This window comes from Mustelus asterias, unplaced genomic scaffold (assembly GCF_964213995.1).
Source record: "Mustelus asterias unplaced genomic scaffold, sMusAst1.hap1.1 HAP1_SCAFFOLD_63, whole genome shotgun sequence".
NCBI lineage: Eukaryota > Metazoa > Chordata > Chondrichthyes > Carcharhiniformes > Triakidae > Mustelus > Mustelus asterias.
In genome coordinates, this window is record NW_027590128.1 from 217,016 (window position 1) to 239,452 (window position 22,437).

The 22,437-nt window shown below is 44.0% G+C and overlaps 2 protein-coding genes and 4 non-coding genes across 6 annotated transcripts in view; 5 read left to right on the forward strand and 1 right to left on the reverse strand.

The window, feature by feature from the left end:
* The window catches only part of LOC144483376 (uncharacterized), a 490,005-nt gene that overhangs the window by 73,096 nt on the left and 394,472 nt on the right, over positions 1 to 22,437 (forward strand). The gene's annotated exons all lie outside the window — the stretch shown is intronic.
* On the forward strand, positions 1,971 to 2,042 carry trnae-cuc (transfer RNA glutamic acid (anticodon CUC)). Its single transcript has one exon. It is a non-coding gene; the product is annotated as a tRNA-Glu (tRNA).
* Positions 5,576 to 5,647, forward strand: trnaq-cug (transfer RNA glutamine (anticodon CUG)). Its single transcript has one exon. It is a non-coding gene; the product is annotated as a tRNA-Gln (tRNA).
* The window catches only part of LOC144483316 (uncharacterized), a 37,710-nt gene continuing 21,006 nt past the window's right edge, over positions 5,734 to 22,437 (reverse strand). The window contains exons 3-6 of the mRNA XM_078202035.1: positions 17,515 to 17,579; positions 16,145 to 16,271; positions 13,653 to 13,789; positions 5,734 to 5,825 (exon numbers count right to left, since the gene is read on the reverse strand). Coding sequence (XP_078058161.1) covers positions 5,734 to 5,825; positions 13,653 to 13,789; positions 16,145 to 16,271; positions 17,515 to 17,579 — 421 coding nt within the window. The remainder of the gene's footprint in view (positions 5,826 to 13,652; positions 13,790 to 16,144; positions 16,272 to 17,514; positions 17,580 to 22,437) is intronic.
* trnal-aag (transfer RNA leucine (anticodon AAG)) lies at positions 11,287 to 11,368 on the forward strand. Its single transcript has one exon. It is a non-coding gene; the product is annotated as a tRNA-Leu (tRNA).
* On the forward strand, positions 12,901 to 12,972 carry trnae-uuc (transfer RNA glutamic acid (anticodon UUC)). The gene has a single exon. It is a non-coding gene; the product is annotated as a tRNA-Glu (tRNA).

Here is a 22,437-nt window from a genome sequence, read left to right on the forward strand (position 1 = left end):
TGGAACAGGTTTTGCAGAAATAGAATTTGGGTCATTGGCACCCTGGTTTAGAATATCTTTAGCAGCTGTTTTGTCAGTCTCTGTGGCGCAATTAGTCAGCGCGTTCAGCTGTTAACTGAAAAGTTGGTAGTTTAAGACCACAGCAAGAGTTTTAACAACACCAGGTTAAAGTCCAACAGGTTTATTTGGTAGCTAATACCATGAGCTTTCGGAGCGCTGCTCCTTCGTCAGATGGAGTGGAAATGTGCTCTCAAGCTAATGTTATTTGCTACCAAATAAACCCATTGGACTTTAACCTGGTGTTGTTAAAACTCTTGCTGTGTTCACCCCAGTCCAACGCCGGCATCTCCACATCAGTTTAAGACCACCCAGAGACGTAGTTTTCACTGTTTTGACCTCATCAGCATTCATAGGCAAACAGTTGCGGGTTAGCAATGGGCCCGGAGGTGTCATTAAATATATAAGAACAAAAGACCAAAGAAAATTACAGCTCAGGAACAGGCCCTTCGGCCCTCCAAGCCTGCATCGACCATGCTGCCCGACTGAACTAAAACCCCTTACCCTTCCGGGGACCACATCCCCCTATTCCCATCCTATTCATGTATTTGTCCAGACGCCCCTTAAAACTCACCATCGTATCTGCTTCCACTGCATCTCCCGATGAGTTCCAGGCACCCACCACTGTCTGTGTAAAAAACGTGTCTCGTACATCTATATACCCATCAAGTGTTACCGGATGGAATGTTATCCGGTGTTATCAACATTCTTTAATGCATAATGATTTCAAACAAATTACACGTAATTTAAATTTGCTTCCATTATCCCATTAAACTTAACAATTAGAATCAAAACATTATTTAAGTTTATTCATTTATTATTCATTATTAGTTTCACAAATAGCCTTACATTAACACTGCAATGAAGTTACTGCGAAAGTCTTAGATTCCACAGCCAGGGAAAATAATGTCTCAGCATACACCCTATCAAATTCATAGAATGATAGATTCCCTGCAGCACAGAAGGAGGCCATTCGGTACACCGAGCCTGCACCAACAACAATCCCACCTCCGTCAAATCCCTGCAACACCACGTATTTAACCTGCTAACCCCTCTGACACTGAGGGGCAATTTAGCATGGCCAATCACTGAATCCACACATCTTTGGACTGTGGGTGGAAAGTGGAACAACTGAAAGGAAAGCCGTGCAGACACGGGGCGAACGTGCAAACTCCACACAGAGAGTCACCTGAGGCCGGAAATGTACCGGGGTCCCTGACGCTGTGAGGCAGCAGTGCTAAACCCTGAACAACTGTAGCAATACTTCAAAAACTTCAAAACTTAACTCCGTGTTGAAGGCTGGAAGGAGAGTGTGACAGTGGGTAATTGGCAGTGTGCACCTTCCTGTAATCAGTTACTGGGAGGATCAGGAAGATGAGATATCTGGATCTCTTTATACTGTCATCTCTAAACTCCATCTCCTCTCAGTACCGTGTGTCTTACATTCCCTGCCCCTGCTTTCCAGGTATAGCTCGGGCTCACTACTTGTCTCTGTCTGCATTAAGCAGCTAATTGACCCTGGGAGCTGGACGGTCAGAGGAAGCTGGAGAACAGAAACAGGAAGAGAAGCGACATGATAGTGTTTCGTAAATGACTTGAATCACTTGCTCTCCGTGATGAATGCCTGCCGTGTGTTACCCTGTAAGTTTCACAGGAGCCACAGTGATGGAGTTGGTGGGTTTTGGAAATTGAAAGTGTCACATGGCAGCTTGCGGGACTATTTCACCTCACTGTCGATTTCATGTTCCAACTAACAGAATTCGCTGTTTTCATTTGCTGAAGCAGTCACTTGTGTTCCATCTAAACATTAAACTTTGAAGGAGAAACATGCTCTGGTGAATAAAATGTCCAACATAAAATAAAAGGCAGGTGGTCCATGTATAAATTAGTGTTTTAAAGAATTCGTATCAATTTCCCTGATGGTCTAGTGGTTAGGATTCGGCGCTCTCACCGCCGCGGCCCGGGTTCGATTCTCAGTCAGGGAATGTCGATTTATTGCTATACCCTGTACAACAATTCCGGGTTAGCAGCAGTTCTATCGCAATTAGTATCAGGGAGGTTTCCTCCTTTGTGTCTGAATTGGAAATGTCACATGTCAAGAATGTTTAAAAAGCGATGGGCTGGAAAGCGCTGACGATAGAGATGGTGATGCGGGGTAAAATTTGGCTGATAATGGGGTGGATTTCATTGTTTCCACTGACACAAAGATCTTGCAGATCAGGGTCCAAATCTCGGGCTCAGTGACAAGAAAACCTTTAATTGAATTCAACAGCAAACTTTCTGACCTCCAGTGAAATGGAGGCAGTTTTCACTCAGGAACCAGTATCGGTGAGATTAACAGCGCGGGATGGAGAGGGACTCAGTTTGAGTGGTGAGACTGCGGGTGGAATGGCGAGCTGGAGTTCAACCAGAAATGCAGCAAAGTTTAAAAACAATCGCGCTCAACCTGGGGCTGGAACCCACGGTCCATTAACGGTGATAAATTCATGTTGTTCAGCAGAATTACCACAACATGATTTAATCACAGGTTTATACTAACACTGCCCTTTGAACGCAGCGAGCTGCAGTAAAATTGAATGCAGTAGAAAGGACGACACGTTGGGACAGTTGTTCGAACTGATGCCTCACAGCGCCAGTGACTAAGGTTCAATTTCTCGGGTTACTGTATATGCGGAGTTTTCACGTTCTCCCCCTGTCTGCGTGCGTTTCCTCCTGATGATCCGGTTTCCTTTTCAAAGATGTGTGGGTTAGGCTGATTGTCATGATGTGGAGATGCCGGCGTTGGACTGGGGTAAACACAGTAATGAGTTTAACAACACCAGGTTAAAGTCCAACAGGTTTATTTGGTAGCAAAGGCCACAAGATTTCGGAGCCTTAAGCTCCTTCTTCAGGTGAGTGGGAATTCTGTGAGTGGAGAGAGCATTAAGACAGGTTAAAGAGATGTCCAGATAGGACAGCCAGTGAAATTCTGCAAGTCCAGGCAAGCTGTGGGGATTACAGATAGTGTGACATGAACCCAATATCCCGGTTGAGGCCGTCCTCATGCGTGCGGAACTTGGCTATCAGTAAAGAGATTAAAAGGGAAGGTCTGTGATAGAGAGCATAACAGGATGGATTAACTGACACAAGGAATGATGGACAAGGGCAACATTGGGTGGTTCTCATTATTTTTAAACTTTGCTGCTTTCCTGGGTGAACTCCAGCTCTCCATTCCTCCGGCAGCGTCACCAATCAAACTGAGTCTTTCTCTATCCCACTTTGTTAATCTCACAGTTACTGCTTTCTGAATGAAGACTGCTTGGAATCAGTCTAAGTCAAATAGATTACTGCTAAATTCAGTGAGAAGTTTCTTGTCATTCAGCACGATATTTTTATCCAGAAATGAGTGATATTTCTGTCAGTGCAAATGGTTAACTCTGACACATTACCACACAGATTTTACCTTGTATCAACGTCTCCATCGTCAGCGCTTTGCAGACTATCACTGTCTTTCACTATCAGTATTTGTTCTCGACCTGACCCTGTTGCCCATATGACATTTCCAACTCGGAAGCAAAAACACAAATCTCACTCCACTGTTTCTGGCAGAGCTGCTTTCGAGCAGAAAGTATTGCAGGTTTGTTTATCAAAGCATTTAAACCTTTATATAGAACATAGAACATAGAACATAGAACATTACAGCGCAGAACAGGCCCTTCGGCCCACGATGTTGCACCGACCAGTTAAAAAAAAAAACTGTGACCCTCCAACCTAAACCAATTTCTTTTCGTCCATGAACCTATCTACGGATCTCTTAAACGCCCCCAAACTAGGCGCATTTACTACTGATGCTGGCAGGGCATTCCAATCCCTCACCACCCTCTGGGTAAAGAACCTACCCCTGACATCGGTTCTATAACTACCCCCCCTCAATTTAAAGCCATGCCCCCTCGTGCTGGATTTCTCCATCAGAGGAAAAAGGCTATCACTATCCACCCTATCTAAACCTCTAATCATCTTATATGTTTCAATAAGATCCCCTCTTAGCCGCCGCCTTTCCAGCGAAAACAATCCCAAATCCCTCAGCCTCTCCTCATAGGATCTCCCCTCCATACCAGGCAACATCCTGGTAAACCTCCTCTGCACCCTCTCCAAAGCCTCCACATCCTTCCTGTAATGTGGGGACCAGAACTGCACACAGTACTCCAAGTGCGGCCGCACCAGAGTTGTGTACAGTTGCAACATAACGCTACGACTCCTAAATTCAATCCCCCTACCAATAAACGCCAAGACACCATATGCCTTCTTAACAACCTTATCTACTTGATTCCCAACTTTCAGGGATCTATGCACACATACACCTAGATCCCTCTGCTCCTCCACACTATTCAAAGTCCTCCCGTTAGCCCTATACTCAACACATCTGTTATTCCTACCAAAGTGAATTACCTCACACTTCTCCGCATTAAACTCCATCCGCCACCTCTCGGCCCAACTTTGCAACCTGTCTAAGTCTTCCTGCAAACTACGACACCCTTCCTCACTGTCTACCACACCACCGAAGCCAGTCTGCGACCCTGAAAGGGCTGAACCCTAACCACTGGATCACCAGGATCTCATCTTCTTGATTCTCCCAAATACTTACGACAGGAATGTGCACGGTGCCAATTATCGACATTCATACACTCCTCCCTGTCTCTTAAGACATTAAATTGTTCATATTTTCACACTGGTTTCCAGTGTGACGAAAGCAGAGCTGTGATATGCTGATGTTCGAACATAGAACAGTACAGCACAGAACAGGCCCTTCGGCCCACGATGTTGTGCCGAGCTTTGTCTGAAACCCAGAATCCAGCTATTTCCTCCCTATCATCCCGAAGTACTCCATGTGCCTATCCAATAGCTTCTTAAATGTTCCTAAAGTTTCTGACTCCACTATCCCTGCAGGCAGTCTATTCCACACCCCAACCACTCTCTGAGTAAAAAACCTACCTCGGACATCCTTCCTATATCTCCCACCATGAACCCTATAGTTATGCCCCCTAGTTACCACTCCATTCACCCGAGGAAATAGTCTTTGAACGTTCACTCTATCTATCCCCCTCATCATCTTATAAACCTCTATCAAGTCTCCTCTCAACCTCCTCCGCTCCTAAGAGAAAAGCCCAAGTTCCCTCAACCTTTCCTCATAAGACCTACCCTCCAAACCAGGCAGCATCCTGGTAAATCTCCTCTGCACTCTTTCCAGTGTCTCCACATCCTTCTTATAGTGAGGTGACCATGTTGTTCAGCATTTTTAACACAACAGGTTTATAAAAGTTCGATGCTAACATTGCTCTTTAAACGTGGTGAGCTACAGTGAAATATAATGCAGTTGAAGGTAGCTTACTCATTTTTGCGGAAGGAATCAGCAAGGGCAATGTAAATATGAATTGCTGTGGGTAATTGACGGAATTGTGCAATGGGACTGATATTTCGCCCTGCTGTTCAAATTGGCACAGGTACTGAGCGACCATTTTCAGATTGCTCCCGTGTGCTGGGTTCCGTGGTGTAATGGTGAGCACTCTGGACTCTGAATCCAGCGATCCGAGTTCAAATCTCGGCGGAACCTTGCTTTAATTTGCAGATGATGGATATACTAAAGGGCGTTTAATTTTCTCACCAAGTCCAAATCGAGAGGACAATTTGTCAGCCAGTTCAGCTGCGGTTCCAATGCACATTGCTGAACCTCTGGCGCCAGATGCCTGCAACATCAGTGCTTTTCATCTTTTCGCTCCTCTTTACCTCCTCTGTTGAAAGATAGAAGCAGTTGGTGTCACACAATAACAATTAGATTGGAGTCTGGCAATTATTGAGCAAAATGTGTGTGTGTGTGAGTGCGTGAGAGAGAGAAAGAGAGTCGGTGCGTGCGTGTGTTCTGGAGAAAAGACTGCTGTCGATTCCATGGTGAAATGGTTCGCACTCTGGCCTCTCGCCTCCGAATTCTGGTTTAAATTGGGATGAATGAGTGAATGAGTGACACATGTAGGTGGACCCCCTGCCCACTGTGGTGACTCTGCTTCTCAGCCCTTTGTGTTCTTGAGCAATCGTTCTCTGGAGCTGATGCAATGACGCCGGGAGAGTCATTCGCTGCATCGTCTGCAATGTGATTGCGGTGGAATTTGCTGAAATTTCCTCAGTGTTTAGTTTTCCACTTTCTGAGAATTAAAAATGAAATGCGCTTCAGCAAACTCATCATCGTCTTCAGCAAATAAAAACAATCTTTCACCGAGTTCTGAACTCCGCTTACTGCATTCGGAGTCCAGAGTGCCCACCGTCACACCACAGAAACAGGAATAGAGCCACCTGATGCAAATGGTTACTCAAAGCATGTGACCTTTTTCATTCAATGTGGCAGCAACAGCAAGTGGGTCAAATGCTTTGAGTGACCATTTGCAGCCGGCTGCTATGTTGTAGGTCCTCTGGTCTAATGGTGACCACTCTGAATCCAGCGAACCGAGTTTAAATTTAGGCGGACCCTTGCTCTTCTTTGCCATTGTTGAGGATTGATTTGTCGATGGATCTTTTATTTCAGTTCTTCATAAAGCAGGAATCGGGAGGACAATTTGTCAGCCAGTTCAACTTCCATTACACTGCACAATGCTGAGCCACCGGCGATAGATGCCGACATCAGCAATGTTTTTTTTCATCTTTCGCTACTCTTTAAATCATCTGCTGAAAGAAAGAATCAGTTGGTGTCACACAACAGCAACCATTCGACTGGAGACTGGCAATTATTGAGCAAGTGTGTGTGTGTGTGTGTGTGTGTTGTGGGAGCAAGGTCTGGTGTCATAGGTCAGAGTGCTGTCTTTTCCTTGGTGTAACGCTAAGCAATCTGGACTCTCGCCGTCCGACTTCTTGTTTCAATTGGGACAGATGAGTGAGTGAATGGCACCCGGAGGTGGACCCCCTGCAAAAGATATTTTGAATTAGGAACATCTTTTGGAATGATTGATCCTCATTTTGTTTCATTTTATGTCAAATAGGGTGACACATTCTTGTATCTTATTTTTTAATACCTCGGCCCTTTAACGATTTAAACAGGGAACATTCAGTCCAAGAAAACTAATCCACATTGAACTAGAAAAAGAAACACTGAAGTTACTGAAAATCCCATTTCAAAACAGAAAATATTGGAAACACTCAGCAGGTCAAACGTCGTCTTTGGAGAGGGAAACAGGGTGAATGTTTCGGGTCGCTGACGTTATATCCAAAATGGAAGAAGTTAGAGATTTAATGGTTTACAAGTAACTACAGAGTGAAGGAAAAAAAGAGGACAAGAACTATTTTTATGACCTGGTGACAGGATGTAAGGTTGGAGTGACTGAATGGCAATGGGGATGATTATTGTTTCCACTGACACAATCTCCCAGATCTTGGTTCCAATCTCGCGCAAAATGAGAAGAAAACTTCTAGCTGAATTAAGCACTAAACTCTTCGACTGCCAGGGAAGCAGAGATCGCTTTAGCTCATGAAAGTAGCAACTGTGAAATTCATAGAGCGGCACGGTGGGACAGTGCTCAGCACTGCTGTCTTTCAGCGCCAGGGACCGGGGTTCGATTCTCGCCTTGGGTCACTATCTGTGTGTGGTCTGCACGTTCTCCCCGTGTCAGCGAGTGTTTCATCCCACAGTAAGAAAGATGTGCTGGTTAGGTGCATTGACCCGAAGAGGCGCTGGAGTCTGGCGACTAGGAGAATTTCACAGTAACTTCATTCATGCAAGCCTTCCTTGTGACGACTAAATAAACTTTAAAAGAAAACGGGATGGGAAAAGGTTCAGTTTGAGCGGCGACACTGCTGGAACTTAACCCAGTAAAAACAGAGCCCAACGTGGGACTCAAATGCACGACCCTGAGCTAGACGGACACATATCAGAACTGGCACTCCATATACTCAAATGCATGGAGACAAATATGGCTTTTCCATCTACTATCTCAGCTTATTCCAATTAGAAAGTTGGCGATTAATCAACCGACAGAATATTTGAGGTTAGAATGCATTCCTCTCAATGATCGACAACTTCATTCACATCTTGCACTTCTGAGGTGCATCTCCTTCCAAACATTGCAAACTCCTCTTACATCTTTCGCCTTAATATTTTTGATCTAACTACTCAAACCAGGTGGGGAAACAGCGTCTCAGTATGCCCGGAGTCAAACTATCGCCCCATTTTCAGACTTTTCCATCTGACCACCTCTCAGCCCAAAATCATCCCACTGAGTCTCTCCTCCCCGCACAACCGCCTCATCACAGGATCAAATCCAGTGAACGTTGGTGAAACATAGACAGCGAGAGAATAGAGGGTGCAAAGAGCAAAAGAGGGAACAGTGATCGATACACAGACAGAGAGACTGAAAAGTGAAAGAGTCAGAGACAGGTCTCCAGCGACAAAAAGAGACAGACAGGGAAAGAAAGTGAAGCAATCACCCGCAACTCAATATACACAAAACAACTGTCGGAACCCACAAAACATGCGGTCCTCTGAATGGGTGAATAAGGATTAAATGAATGTCTGCAAACATTGTCTCCTTTTGAAAATGTCTGGACCTCTGTGAGTGTGTTGTGCGAACAGAATTTGATTTGATTCATGGTCACATGAATTAACATACAGTGAAAAGTATTGTTTCTTGCGCGCTCTACAGACAAAACATACAATTCATGCACCAGGAAACGAGAGAGTGCAGAACGTAGTGTTACAGTCATAGCTAGGATGTAGATAAAGATCAACTTAATGCAAGGTAAGTCCATTCAAAAGTCTGACAGCAGCAGGGAAGAAGCTGTTCTTGAGTTGGTTGGTACGTGACCTCAGACTTTTTGTATCTTTTCCGGATGGAAGAAGGTGGAAGAGGGAATGTCCGGGGTGCGTGGGGTCCTTAATTACGCTGGCTGCTTTGCCGAGACAGCGGGAAGTGTAGACAGAGTCAATGGGAAGCCTTTCAGTGTGTTCTCAGGTTCTCAAATCATGCCCCATGTGAACCAATTCCGCCATGTCACGGGAAATAAACTAACAAAATCCACGACATGTCCATTACAAAGCAAGGGCTTGTCCAGGATTTAAACCAGGGACCTCTCGCAAGCCTGTGGATTTTAACACCCAAAGCGAGAATCTTATCCATCGACCAACAGCCCGCGGCAAAAAAGCATGTCAACTAAATATATTTTCATTGCCATCTAACAGCGGATCAGAAATTTGCAATGAAATGTAATAATGTTGGAAAAACTCAAGAAGTCAGACAGCGTCTGTGCACAGGGAAAGAAAAGATAAACTTTCACCTCCATGACCTTTCGTTAACATTCGGAATGTTTAGAAATGTAGGAATTTTAAAAGAAGTGAAATCCAGCAGGGAGGAAACATAACAACATCTGATATGGTGGAAGCCAGGGGAAAATAAATGAGGGAAACAGAGAATGACAGAATGATTACACCACAGAATGAGACGATTACAAATTTACTTGCAGGACTCACATGCGTTGTGGGTGAAGGGGAACCAGAGGGCGTACTGTTCATATATTTCAACAAAACCGCAGTGATGAGGTTGGTGGGCTTGAAAATTGAACGCTATACATAGAAACATAGGAACATAGGAATTGGGAGCAGATGTCGGCAAATTCAGCTCTGTGATCCTGCTCTGCCATTCAATCAGATCATGGTTGACCTCTCCTTGATCTGAAATCCACCTCCCCACCTATTCTCCATATCCCTTTAATGTGTTTTTCTTCATCAGAAATATTTCTATCCCTTCTTGAAATCATTCAACGATTCAGATTCCAACGTGCTATGGAGCAGCGAGTTCCACCAATTCACCACCCTTTACGAGAAGTAGTTTCTCCTCACCTCAGTTTTAAATCCACGGGCTCTCAAACTATACACGTGAGCTCTTGTCCTTGATTGCCCCATGGGCAGGAACTTTTGGTCTACCTTTTCTTTATCAATCCATTTAGAATTTTATATACCTCTATCAGATTCCCTCCTCATCCTTCTAAACTTTAGCATTTTGTGGGACCATTTCATCTCACTATCAATTCCATGACCCAGCGAATTCAATCCGTGTTGTCATTGGCTGAAGGAGGCAATTATGTTCCACCCAAACAGGACATTTTGAAGAGGAAACGTGTCACAAGTGAAAAAGATCTGAGCGGAAAATAATGAGCAAAGGGACACGTGTGAAGTCAGTTTGAAAAACACAGTTCACCGGTTTCCATGGTAGTCCAGTGGCTTGTGTTCAGCACTCTCCCTGTGATGTCTGGTTTCAATTCCCGCTTTGGAAAAGAGGACTATTTGCTCTCAGCAAACCATTAATAATGATCTGATTTACTCTCTGATCGAAAACAGATCTATTAGAATCAGCCGAGTGAGGTTTGCAAGTTTATATCAGAGCTGGAAGTTTCACATGTGCAACAGTTCAAGAACAAACATAGAAAGAGAAGGACAGTGATAGGGTGCATCGTATGAACGATTGAGAAGTTGTTGCAAGGTAAAATCTGTCTGGTAATTGGTCAGATTTTACCGTTTACATTGACACTGAATAATGAAACTTTTTCCCGCACTCTGCATTGAAAAGCACTTGGAAATATTTCTGTCCGGTTTCGAACCGTCGGAAGCGAAAGCGATAATTGCACTGGAGTGTTTGTTATATGTTGTCATTGGCTGAACACATCACTGGCGTTGAAACAGAGGGCGCCATTTTGCAGGAGAAAGCTATTTGTGGCGAAAGTGGCGTGAAAATTAAAGTAACAAAAGCAGCGTGGATAAATTAAATTCTAAAACACGCTGCAAGCTGCTGGTCTGGTGGTTAGAGTTTGACTCTTTCCCTGCTGTTTAGATTACTGGTCTGGAATTGAAGATTTATTGCTCCCATCCAAACTCTGAAAACAAATGTGGGTTATTGCCTGGATGAAGATATAAAACATAATCTCGCCTCGTGTCCTTAAGTGCAGACCCTGAGCAAATTCAACAGGAGGTTCCCTTGTAATTTCTGGCTGGAAATTGGGAAGAGACGAGCTTAAGGACAGTTTAAATGATGCCGGCCCTTCACTGCAGCTCATTGTGTTTCTGACGTGAGATGATTTCTGTTTGTTGCGCAGTTCAGGTTTACCTGAATCAGTGAAGGAGCAGCTCATGCTTCCTGTTGGCCTTTCCAAGTTTCATTGCTTTTAATGAATTTCAGTAACAATATCATTAAATAACATGATCGCGATGTATTTCGATGTGGTAGCGTGGCCGAGCGGTCTAAGGCGCTGGATTAAGGCTCCAGTCTCTGCGGAGGCGTGGGTTCGAATCCCACCGCTGCCAAAATAGATTTGAGTTTTGGTCTAACGGCTCAGATTAAGTGCAGGAGTGCGTGCGGTGTCGTTTTCGTCATGAACAACGAGCAGGGACATTACCAACTTAAAACGTTGCTGGGGTAAAGCAGCGTGTGTTCAAGTGGCTCCTTTCGAGAGCACACACAGGCTGAATTTCTGATTGCGGAGTCAAACAACCTGATGAAGGAGCAGTGCTCCTGAAAGCTCGCAATTCCAAATAAGCTTGTTGGACTTTAACCTGGTGTTGTGAGAATTCTTACTGTACCCACTCCAGTCCAACGCCGGCATCTTTGCATCATAATATAAATAACAGGATTACAGACAGTGAGACTTTATTCCCTGCCCAGGAATTAAAGTGATGGACTTGAACTTTCGAAGTGAAGTTCAAATCCTATCATGTACACGTCCCATCATTCCTCGTTCTCACCAGATATTTTCAGAATTAACCTGGCTCTTGTGATAACCACCGAACTACAGAAACACGGTGATGACCTCAGGGCAAGCAGATCCGGTTTACTGAAGAAACAACCACACTGGCTCCAGAAGCCCATCTTTTGCCCACAGCAATTGCTATGACATTGTCTCTGCTGGTTTCTCCTGTCAAAATGAGTAATGATACATCCTACTGCATTAACGTTTCGTAATAACATGTTCGAGAAAAAGTATTCATGACGTGTAAAACAAATCAACCGAACACCTGACATTTGCGGCATTTGATCACTTTCCCCCACAAATGCTGCTGCCTCGAATTCAATGCTCAGAACACTCACCGACCCTTTTAACAGAGGTGATTCCTATCAGATCTGGTGCTGCAGGGAACGGAATTAATGGAGTAGGATTGGCTCACATGTCCCACGGAGTCTCCTCCACAATTTAAGGAGATCATGACGAATCCCAGGAATCAACATCAATTTCCAAACGTATCCTGATGGCCCTTCATTCCCTTAGATTCCAAAAATATCTCCCCTGAAACTTCAATATTCTAATTAACTGAGGATCTACAGACCTCTGGCGAAGGGTCATCCAGACTCGAAACGTTGGCTCTGTTCTCTCTCCATAGATGCTGCCAGACCTGCTGTGATGTTCCAGCATTGCCTGTTTCTGTTTCAGATTCCAGCAACCGCAGTATTTTGCTTTTCGCGCCACCATTTACATTCCCTTTGATTTTTTTCCCATCACAACTTTGTCAACTCTTACCCACGGCTCCCACCCTCACACAGCATCTCCCACACTTAAAGTATCAACCTTGTCCTCTTTTCCTGTCTTCAGCTTTGATGACTGACCATACAGATTTGAAATGTTGGCTCTATTCTCTCTCCGGAGAGGCCGTCATGCCGGTTGAGATTTTCGAGCATTTTAAGTTTGTCTTTTAAGTTCCAGAATCTGCAGTAATTTGCTGTTGGCTGAAGGAGTCATTCGTGTTCGATCGAAACATTAGGTTTTTTTTCCCCGACAAACCTTTCGCGAGTATTTGAAAAACGCTGCAATGTATCGGTCAGATTAAAATGCTTGCTTGAATCTTCCCTGGTGGTCTAGTGGTTAGGATTTGGCGCTTTCACCGCCGCGGCCCGGGTTCGATTCCCGGTCAGGGAATAGAGGCTTTATTGCTGCCGACCAGCACATGATTGAGGAGGGGCTGAAATTACTTCCTGATCAATAACAGGAGTGATCATTGTGTCAGTTTGAACGACCTGAAGAAACAAAATAAACCCACTTGCACAATCCCGTCAATTGTCCCCGGCAACTTTTCATTACATTCCCCTTGCTGCTTCCTCCTGTTAAAATGAATAATAATACATTCGACCCCACTAAATTTCACTGTAGCTCACCACATTGACAGATCATTCGTAACCTCTGCGTCTTCTGTAGCTTCTTGTGGTAAATCTGCTGAACAACATCAGAGATTTGTATCTCATTGATCATCATTACTGTCTCCATTCCCTCATTCCAGGTCACTGTCGCTACAGACATAGTCACACAGTCATTCTACCTTCTGCAGCAAATGATATACTCTTCCTTTGCTTTCAGATACTTTCCCCTCCAGAAACTGATTACACGCTCAGTAAAATGTTCTGTTTAGTTGACAGTTTATCATCAATTCTGGGCCTTGGTGGTGAATGGACTGAGTCTGAACGACTTGACCACCCGGCCTCCACCATCGCCAGCTAAATCTTGCCTTATCCATCACTGCTTGTTTCATTTAATCATCCTCCCTTGCTTTATATCACATAACATCCGTTTTGTTCTTTTCACAAGCTGATTCATGGCGTTACCATCAGAAAATGTTGAAAATACTCGGCAGTTAATGATTCGTGGCAAATGCGTGATTAATTCTGAAAGCTGAGTTACTCTGAAATTGAAAACATTTGGAAATGTTTCTGTAAAGATGAAATACTGCTGAGGCTGGAACCTGAAACACACAAAAAGAATACTGGAAAATCTCAGCAGGTCTGGCAGCATCTGTGAAGTGAGAACAGAGCCAGTGTGTCGAATCAGGAAATCTGATGAAGGGTCATCCAGATTTGAAACGCTGGTTTCCCCACAGATGCCGTCAGTTCTGCTGAGATTTTCGAACATTTTCTGTTCCTGTTTAATACATTTCTGCCCAGGATTGAACCAGGAAACTTGCGTGTGTACGGCGAACGTGATAATTATCAGAAACGCTGCGGTGAAACGATGTAAGGAAACTGGCTCCACAAACACGTCAATTGCCCACAGCAATTTATATTTGCATTGTGTCTACTGGTACCTGCTGTTGACATGTTTAACGACACATTCTACTGCATGGAATTCACGTGTTAACATGCACGACCTACCTTGGATTAAGTTGATCTTTCTCTACACCCTAGCTGTGACTGTAACAGTACATTCTGCAATATTTCGTTTCCTTCCCGATGAACGATATGCTTTGTCTGTGTAGCGCGCAAGAAAAATACTTTTCACTGTATGCTAATGCATGTGACAATAAAAAATCAAATCAAAGGTACTCCATGAAGTTAATTAATTGAAAATTCAGCAGTGATTGGTTTCGACCATACGCCTTAATCAAGACTTCAATGCTGTCAGCAGACGTCATTGGTACCGGATCTGGTATTGATAGTGAACAGAATCAATGAAGTAGAACTGGGTCACATGTCCCATTGAGCCTCCTCCACGATTGATTCAAGGCAGATCCGCCACCTCAACCCCAATTTCCCAGCTTATCCCAATAGCCCTTCATTCCCTTAGATTTCAGAAACCACTCCAACTCAACCCTCCAGTGTCCTCATCGACTGAGGATCCACACACCTCTGGCCGGCTGCAGAATTCTAAATATTCACAAGCCTTTGAGAGAAGAAATATCTCCATACCTTCGTCATAAATGGCTGACACATGATCCAGAGAATGTAAGCCCAGGGTGCCTGACCGAGACTGTTGTCGCCACCTTAACCCACTTAAGCCCACACATTTCCCATGGATAATCCATCAAACCGACATCAGCTGCACACGGACAGCATTTTTTCCAATAATTGATGAAGAACAAATTAATATTTTGGTTGATCCATATTCAGTTCACATCCAACAACGAACTACAATCGGGCAACTTTCCAGCAGTAAATTTCGATCATGTTCAACCCCGTTTCGAATCGGGGAGCCTATCCTGGATGATATGAAGATGATAACCCCTACACTATAGAAACTCTGCTCATGACCAATGTGACCGGCCGAGAATATCAAACCGTGCAGTCTGATTGCAATTTAGAACCTTGTTTTCTCCTATTCCAATTCGGCTGGAAACCTTAGCAATGTGGCATATTCATTGATCTAACGTAAGATTCAGAAAATAATATTTGTCCCAATTGTTTTCCTTTCTCTCTGACTGCAGTTGTACAATATTATTCAGGACATGGCGAAGTGTAAATGTCCTATGGATGTGAGACAATGTAATGCCTTAATATTTAACAAAACAAATTTGAAATGAGTCAGTTGTTCTGAAAATATTTTGCCGCTTTGCAAACGCAACAATCGCTATAATTCAGAAACAGCTAACGCATGGAAATATTTAGATTTTTATGTGTCCACAGATGCTGCCAAATCAGCAGAGAATGTCTACCATCAGCTGTTTATATTATAAATACAGGTTTTATCACAATATAAAATACACAGAAAGTCGGTAATGATCAGTGGAATGACGATAGTCTTAAACTTTAACGGTGCTTTTAAACCTGCACAATGCTGAGGTGGAAAGCAGATAGTTTGCAGCGATGAACATCTGCTGTGTGTTACCTCATCCGTTTCACAGGATCAGCATGATGAGATGGGTCGGTTTTGGAAATTGCAAGATACACATGAACAGCCTGTGAGACCTCACTGTTGATTCCTTGTTCCAGACAGCAACAATTAGTGTTTCATTGGCTGAAGGAGTCACACGTGTTCTTTCTGGATGTGATTTTTGTCCAACAAATATTTCTTGTGCATTTAAAAAAATTCTGAAGTGGAAAAGTCAGGCTAAACGTTGCGTCGTTATCTTCCCTGATGGTCTAATGATTAGGATTCGGCGCTCCCACTGCCACGACCCGCATTCGATTCCCGGTCAATGAAAATTCATTGAATGCGCGTAGCACATGAATGAAGAGGAGCTGGAATTATTTCCTGATTGAAAACAGGAATAATAGTTGACCCAGTTTGAACTGCGGTGAGAAACAAAATCGCTAATTTTCACAATCTTGTCAATTATCCCCAGCAACTTATTGCCTCTGCTGGTTCCTCCTGTCAAAATGAATACCATTCATTTTGCTGCATGAAATCTGAGCTACTTACAAACTTCTCGTCAGAAATGGAATAAAACTGCATTTCTTGTACAAACGCAACCAAATCGGCATCAACATTCATAAGTTTCTCACTTTTGAAACCTCATTGGAGGATCGATACATAAACAATTTATCCAGACACTCGTGTGGCAGAGGATTCCACAGGTTCACCACCCTCAGAGTAAAGATATTTCTCCGTGTCGCAGATCGAACTGGCTCCCCTGTATCCTGCAATTATGAACACTTGTTCCAGAGCCGTCCCCCTCGCAGCCATCGCAAACCACACCCAACTGTCGAGTCTATAAAGCCTTGTCAAAATTGTGTAAGTTTCAGTGACATCCCCTCTCATTCTTTAATTTATTTGTTCGTCACAAATCCAGCTTATATTAGCACTGCAGTGAAGCTACCCGAGTCGTCACAGTTCATGTCAATTCACCTAATTAGCACGTCTTTCAGAACGTGGGAGGAAACCGCAGCACTCGGAAGAAACCCACACAGACATGGGGAAAACCCGCACAACCAGTGATTCAAGCCGGGAATCGAACAGGGTCCAGCGAGCTGTGTGACAGTGGCGCTAATCACTAACCATTCTTCTATTCTCCAGAACCACGAGCAAGAAATTTGGAATGAGAGTAGCTCTTTCACTGAACACACTTGAGGCTGGGATGGACAGATTTCTGATTGAACCGGGAATGAAGTGGAGTGGGTGGGAAAATTAAATTGAAACCCAGGATTAACCATGAGTTAAAGTTTCGCGTTCAGTTATTAAGTTTAATAGTATTTGAAATATATAAATTACTACAAATGTGTTTGGGATGAATATTCACTGAATTAGTAATGTCGATAACACCGGTTAACAGCAGAGCTGGAAGCACATGAGAAATACTTTCATTGACGCCCATGGACGAAATGAAAAAGAAAAACTAAAACTATGTAACAATAAAAGCTGGTGGGGGAAAATGAAACACAGCGGCAGTGCCATCTCCGGACGGTCTCGAATCACCAATCTTTCGGTTAATAACCATGTTCGCTGACCGATCGCGCCAGAGAGGATGACACAGCAACGCACGACATTCTTAATCAGGCTGGAAGCTTTTTCTCTGCAAATTTGACGCCAGTTCGATTTGCACCAAACCTGATACAGGAAGACCACATGATGATATAGTTTACAAATCTAAACAAGTTCCTTCGACTACTTTACCTCCACAGTGTTGTTTTGATGCAGTGGTTAAATCCTTCTGCCAAAAATGGAAAAAGGGCCGTTTGATAGAGCAGAATATGGACAAACTATTTCCATTGACTTGAGTCAGTAAACAGAGGACTGGGATTGAAGATCATTAAATACTTGCATTTTTATAGAGCCTCTTCCGACCAGCGGACGTCATAAAGAACTTTCCAACCACTGAAGGACTGTCAGAAATACAAAAAAATCCAGTTAAATACTGAAGAGGACATCCCGAATTGAACAAGGAACCTTTTGATATGCAGTCAAATGTTCAACAACTGAGCGTCAAGCCTCTGCCTTTGTCGTCCTTAAGCGTCTGTCACGCTCACCGTCTATGTTTACGTTTGCTCCTCTGTGTGCGTCACTGTGGCTATGTACCCGGAGGGAACATGTGGACGTATTTTTAGCATCAAATCTCTGTTCACTTACTGTATAAATCTTCACGCTAAATGGTACAAAAAATAACAAAAGCTTTGAAGTTGTAAGAGGAAATAACACTTCTTTCGTGAATGGAGACTTTATTGAGTCAGTTCCCGCATGTTTCATAGCGGAAGCTGATTAAAATTTCACTGATCAACATTTAAACGGGCAGTGGATTTGCTCGGTGTGATGGTGCGTTACAGTTCTATATCTACAATCACAGCATCAATTTCTATCAGTTACTGAGAATGACAATAGGTTTGATAATATGTGCAGGACTGATATAATTTGTCTAATTTTATTTGAATTCGACATTGCTAAATCTATTGCTATCATGGTGTCCCTGCAATGCAGAATCAGGACATGCGGCCCACCAATTCTGAACCAAATCTCTGATATAGCATCTGACACAGTTCTAAATGATCAGCGCCACATCCTGAGACTGTGTCCCCGTCCTTTAGATTCTCTGACCAGCGGAAACAATCTCCTTTCTTTCGTCTGACTCCAGAGAATAAACACCCAATTTACTCAGCCTTTCATAAGAACATAAGAACATAAGAAATAGGAGCAGGAGTAGGCCATCTAGCCCCTCGAGCCTGCCCCGCCATTCAATAAGATCATGGCTGATCTGACGTGGATCAGTACCACTTACCCGCCTGATCCCCATAACCCTTAATTCCCTTACCGATCAGGAATCCATCCATCCGCGCTTTAAACATATTCAGCGAGGTAGCCTCCACCACCTCAGTGGGCAGAGAATTCCAGAGATTCACCACCCTCTGGGAGAAGACGTTCCTCCTCAACTCTGTCTTAAACCGACCCCCCTTTATTTTGAGACTGTGTCCTCTAGTTTTAACTTCCTTACTAAGTGGAAAGAATCTCTCCGCCTCCACCCTATCCAGCCCCCGCATTATCTTATAAGTCTCCATAAGATCCCCCCTCATTCTTCCAAACTCCAACGAGTACAAACCCAATCTCCTCAGCCTCTCCTCATAATCCAAACCCCTCATCTCCGGTATCAACCTGGTGAACCTTCTCTGCACTCCCTCCAATGCCAATATATCCTTCCTCATATAAGGGGACCAATACTGCACACAGTATTCCAGCTGCGGCCTCACCAATGCCCTGTACAGGTGCATCAAGACATAGAACATAGAAACATAGAACATTACAGCGCAGAACAGGCCCTTCGGCCCACGATGTTGCACCGACCAGTTAAAAAAAAAACTGTGACCCTCCAACCTAAACCAATTTCTTTTCGTCCATGAACCTATCTACGGATCTCTTAAACGCCCCCAAACTAGGCGCATTTACTACTGATGCTGGCAGGGCATTCCAATCCCTCACCACCCTCTGGGTAAAGAACCTACCCCTGACATCGGTTCTATAACTACCCCCCCTCAATTTAAAGCCATGCCCCCTCGTGCTGGATTTCTCCATCAGAGGAAAAAGGCTATCACTATCCACCCTATCTAAACCTCTAATCATCTTATATGTTTCAATAAGATCCCCTCTTAGCCGCCGCCTTTCCAGCGAAAACAATCCCAAATCCCTCAGCCTCTCCTCATAGGATCTCCCCTCCATACCAGGCAACATCCTGGTAAACCTCCTCTGCACCCTCTCCAAAGCCTCCACATCCTTCCTGTAATGTGGGGACCAGAACTGCACACAGTACTCCAAGTGCGGCCGCACCAGAGTTGTGTACAGTTGCAACATAACGCTACGACTCCTAAATTCAATCCCCCTACCAATAAACGCCAAGACACCATATGCCTTCTTAACAACCTTATCTACTTGATTCCCAACTTTCAGGGATCTATGCACACATACACCTAGATCCCTCTGCTCCTCCACACTATTCAAAGTCCTCCCGTTAGCCCTATACTCAACACATCTGTTATTCCTACCAAAGTGAATTACCTCACACTTCTCCGCATTAAACTCCATCCGCCACCTCTCGGCCCAACTTTGCAACCTGTCTAAGTCTTCCTGCAAACTACGACACCCTTCCTCACTGTCTACCACACCACCGACTTTGGTGTCATCAGCAAATTTGCTAATCCACCCAACTATACCCTCATCCAGATCATTAATAAATATTACAAACAGCAGTGGCCCCAAAACAGATCCCTGAGGTACACCACTTGTAACCGCACTCCATGATGAATATTTACTATCAACCACCACCCTCTGTTTCCTATCCGCTAGCCAATTCCTGATCCAATTTCCTAGATCACCCCCAATCCCATACATCTGCATTTTCTGCAGAAGCCTACCATGGTGAACCTTATCAAACGCCTTACTAAAATCCATATATACCACGTCCACTGCCTTGCCCCCATCCACCTCCTTGGTCACTTTCTCAAAAAACTCAATAAGGTTAGTAAGGCACGACCTACCTGCCACAAAACCATGCTGACTATCACCTATCAATTCATTACTCTCCAAATAACTATAAATCCTATCCCTTATAATTTTTTCCAACATCTTGCCGACAACAGAAGTGAGACTCACCGGTCTATAATTCCCGGGGAAGTCTCTGTTCCCCTTCTTAAACAATGGGACAACATTCGCTAACCTCCAATCTTCTGGTACTATACCAGAGGCCAACGACGACCTGAAGATCAGAGCCAGAGGCTCTGCAATCACTTCTCTTGCCTCCCAGAGAATCCCTGCTTTTATATTCTATCCCCTTCGCAATATAGGCCAACATCCCATTTGCCTTCTTGATCACCTGTTGTACCTGCAGACTGGGCTTTTGCGTCTCATGCACAAGGACCCCCAGGTCCCTTTGCACGGTAGCATGTTTTAATTTGTTTCCATTGAGATAGTAAGCCCATTTGTTATTATTTCCTCCAAAGTGTATAACCTCGCATTTATCAACGTTATACTCCATTTGCCATATCCTCGCCCACTCACTCAGCCTGTCCAAATCTCTCTGCAGATCTTCTCCGTCCTCCACACGATTCACTTTTCCACTTATCTTTGTGTCGTCTGCAAACTTCGTTACCCTACACTCCGTCCCCTCCTCCAGATCATCTATATAAATGGTAAATAGTTGCGGCCCGAGCACCGATCCCTGCGGCACGCCACTAGTTACCTTCCTCCAACCGGAAAAACACCCATTTATTCCGACTCTTTGCTTCCTGTCGGATAGCCAGTCCCCAATCCACTTTAACACACTACCCCCAACTCCGTGTGCCCTAATCTTCTTCAGCAGCCTTTTATGGGGCACCTTATCAAACGCCTTTTGGAAATCCAAAAACACCGCATCCACCGGTTCTCCTCCATCAACCGCCCTCGTCACATCTTCATAAAAATCCAACATGTTCGTCAAGCACGACTTTCCCCTCATGAATCCATGCTGCGTCTGATTGATCGTACCATTTCTATCCAGATGCCCTGCTATCTCCTCTTTAATAATGGATTCCAGCATTTTCCCTACTACAGATGTTAAGCTGACCGGCCTATGGTTACCCCCCTTTTGTCTCCTTCCTTTTTTAAACAGCGGCGTAACATTAGCCGTTTTCCAATCAACCGGCACTACCCCAGAATGCAACGAGTTTTGATAAACAATCACTAACGCATCCACTATTACCTCTGACATTTCTTTCAATACCCTGGGATGCATTCCATCTGGACCCAGGGACTTGTCCACCTTCAGTCCCATTAGTCTACCCAGCACTGCCTCTCTGGTAACATTAATTGTATTAAGTATTTCTCCTGCTGCCAACCCTCTATCGTTAATATTTGGCAAACTATTTGTGTCCTCCACCGTGAAGACCGACACAAAAAACTTATTTAAAGACTCAGCCATATCCTCATTTCCCACTATTAACTCCCCCCTCTCGTCCTCCAAGGGTCCAGCATTCACTCTAGCCACTCTATTCCTTTTTATATATTTATAAAAACTTTTACTATCATTTTTTATATTAATTGCTAGCCTAGCTTCATAGTCTATCCTTCTTTTCTTTATCGCTTTCTTAGTCTCTCTTTGTTGTTTCTTAAATTTTTCCCAATCACTTGTTTCTCCACTATTTTTGGCCACTCTGTACGCAGCTGTTTTTATTTTAATGCTCTCCTTTATTTCCTTCATTATCCACGGCTGGTTCTCCCTTTTCTTACAATCCTTGTTTTTTGCTGGAATATATTTTTGCTGAGAACTGAAAAGGATCTCCTTAAAAATCCTCCACTGTTCCTCAGCTATCCTACCTGCCAGCCTGCTCTCCCAGTCTACCTTAGCCAATTCATCCCTCATCCTATCATATTTCCCTCTGTTCAAACAGAGGACACTGGTTTGGGACCAAACTTTCTCCTCTTCCATCTGAATCAGAAATTCGACCATATTGTGGTCACTAGACCCAAGAGGGTCCTTCACAATAAGATCCTTAATTCTACCTACCTCGTTACACAATACCAGATCCAAAATAGCTCGTTCCCTCGTCGGTTCCGTAACATGCTGTTCAAGGAAACTATCCCGACAGCATTCTAAGAACTCTTCCTCCATTCCACCCTTACCGACTTGAGTCTGCCAGTCAATGTGCATGTTGAAGTCCCCCATGATTATTGCCGTTCCGTTTTTACACGCATCCCTTATCTGCTTGTTTATAGCCCCCCCTACCT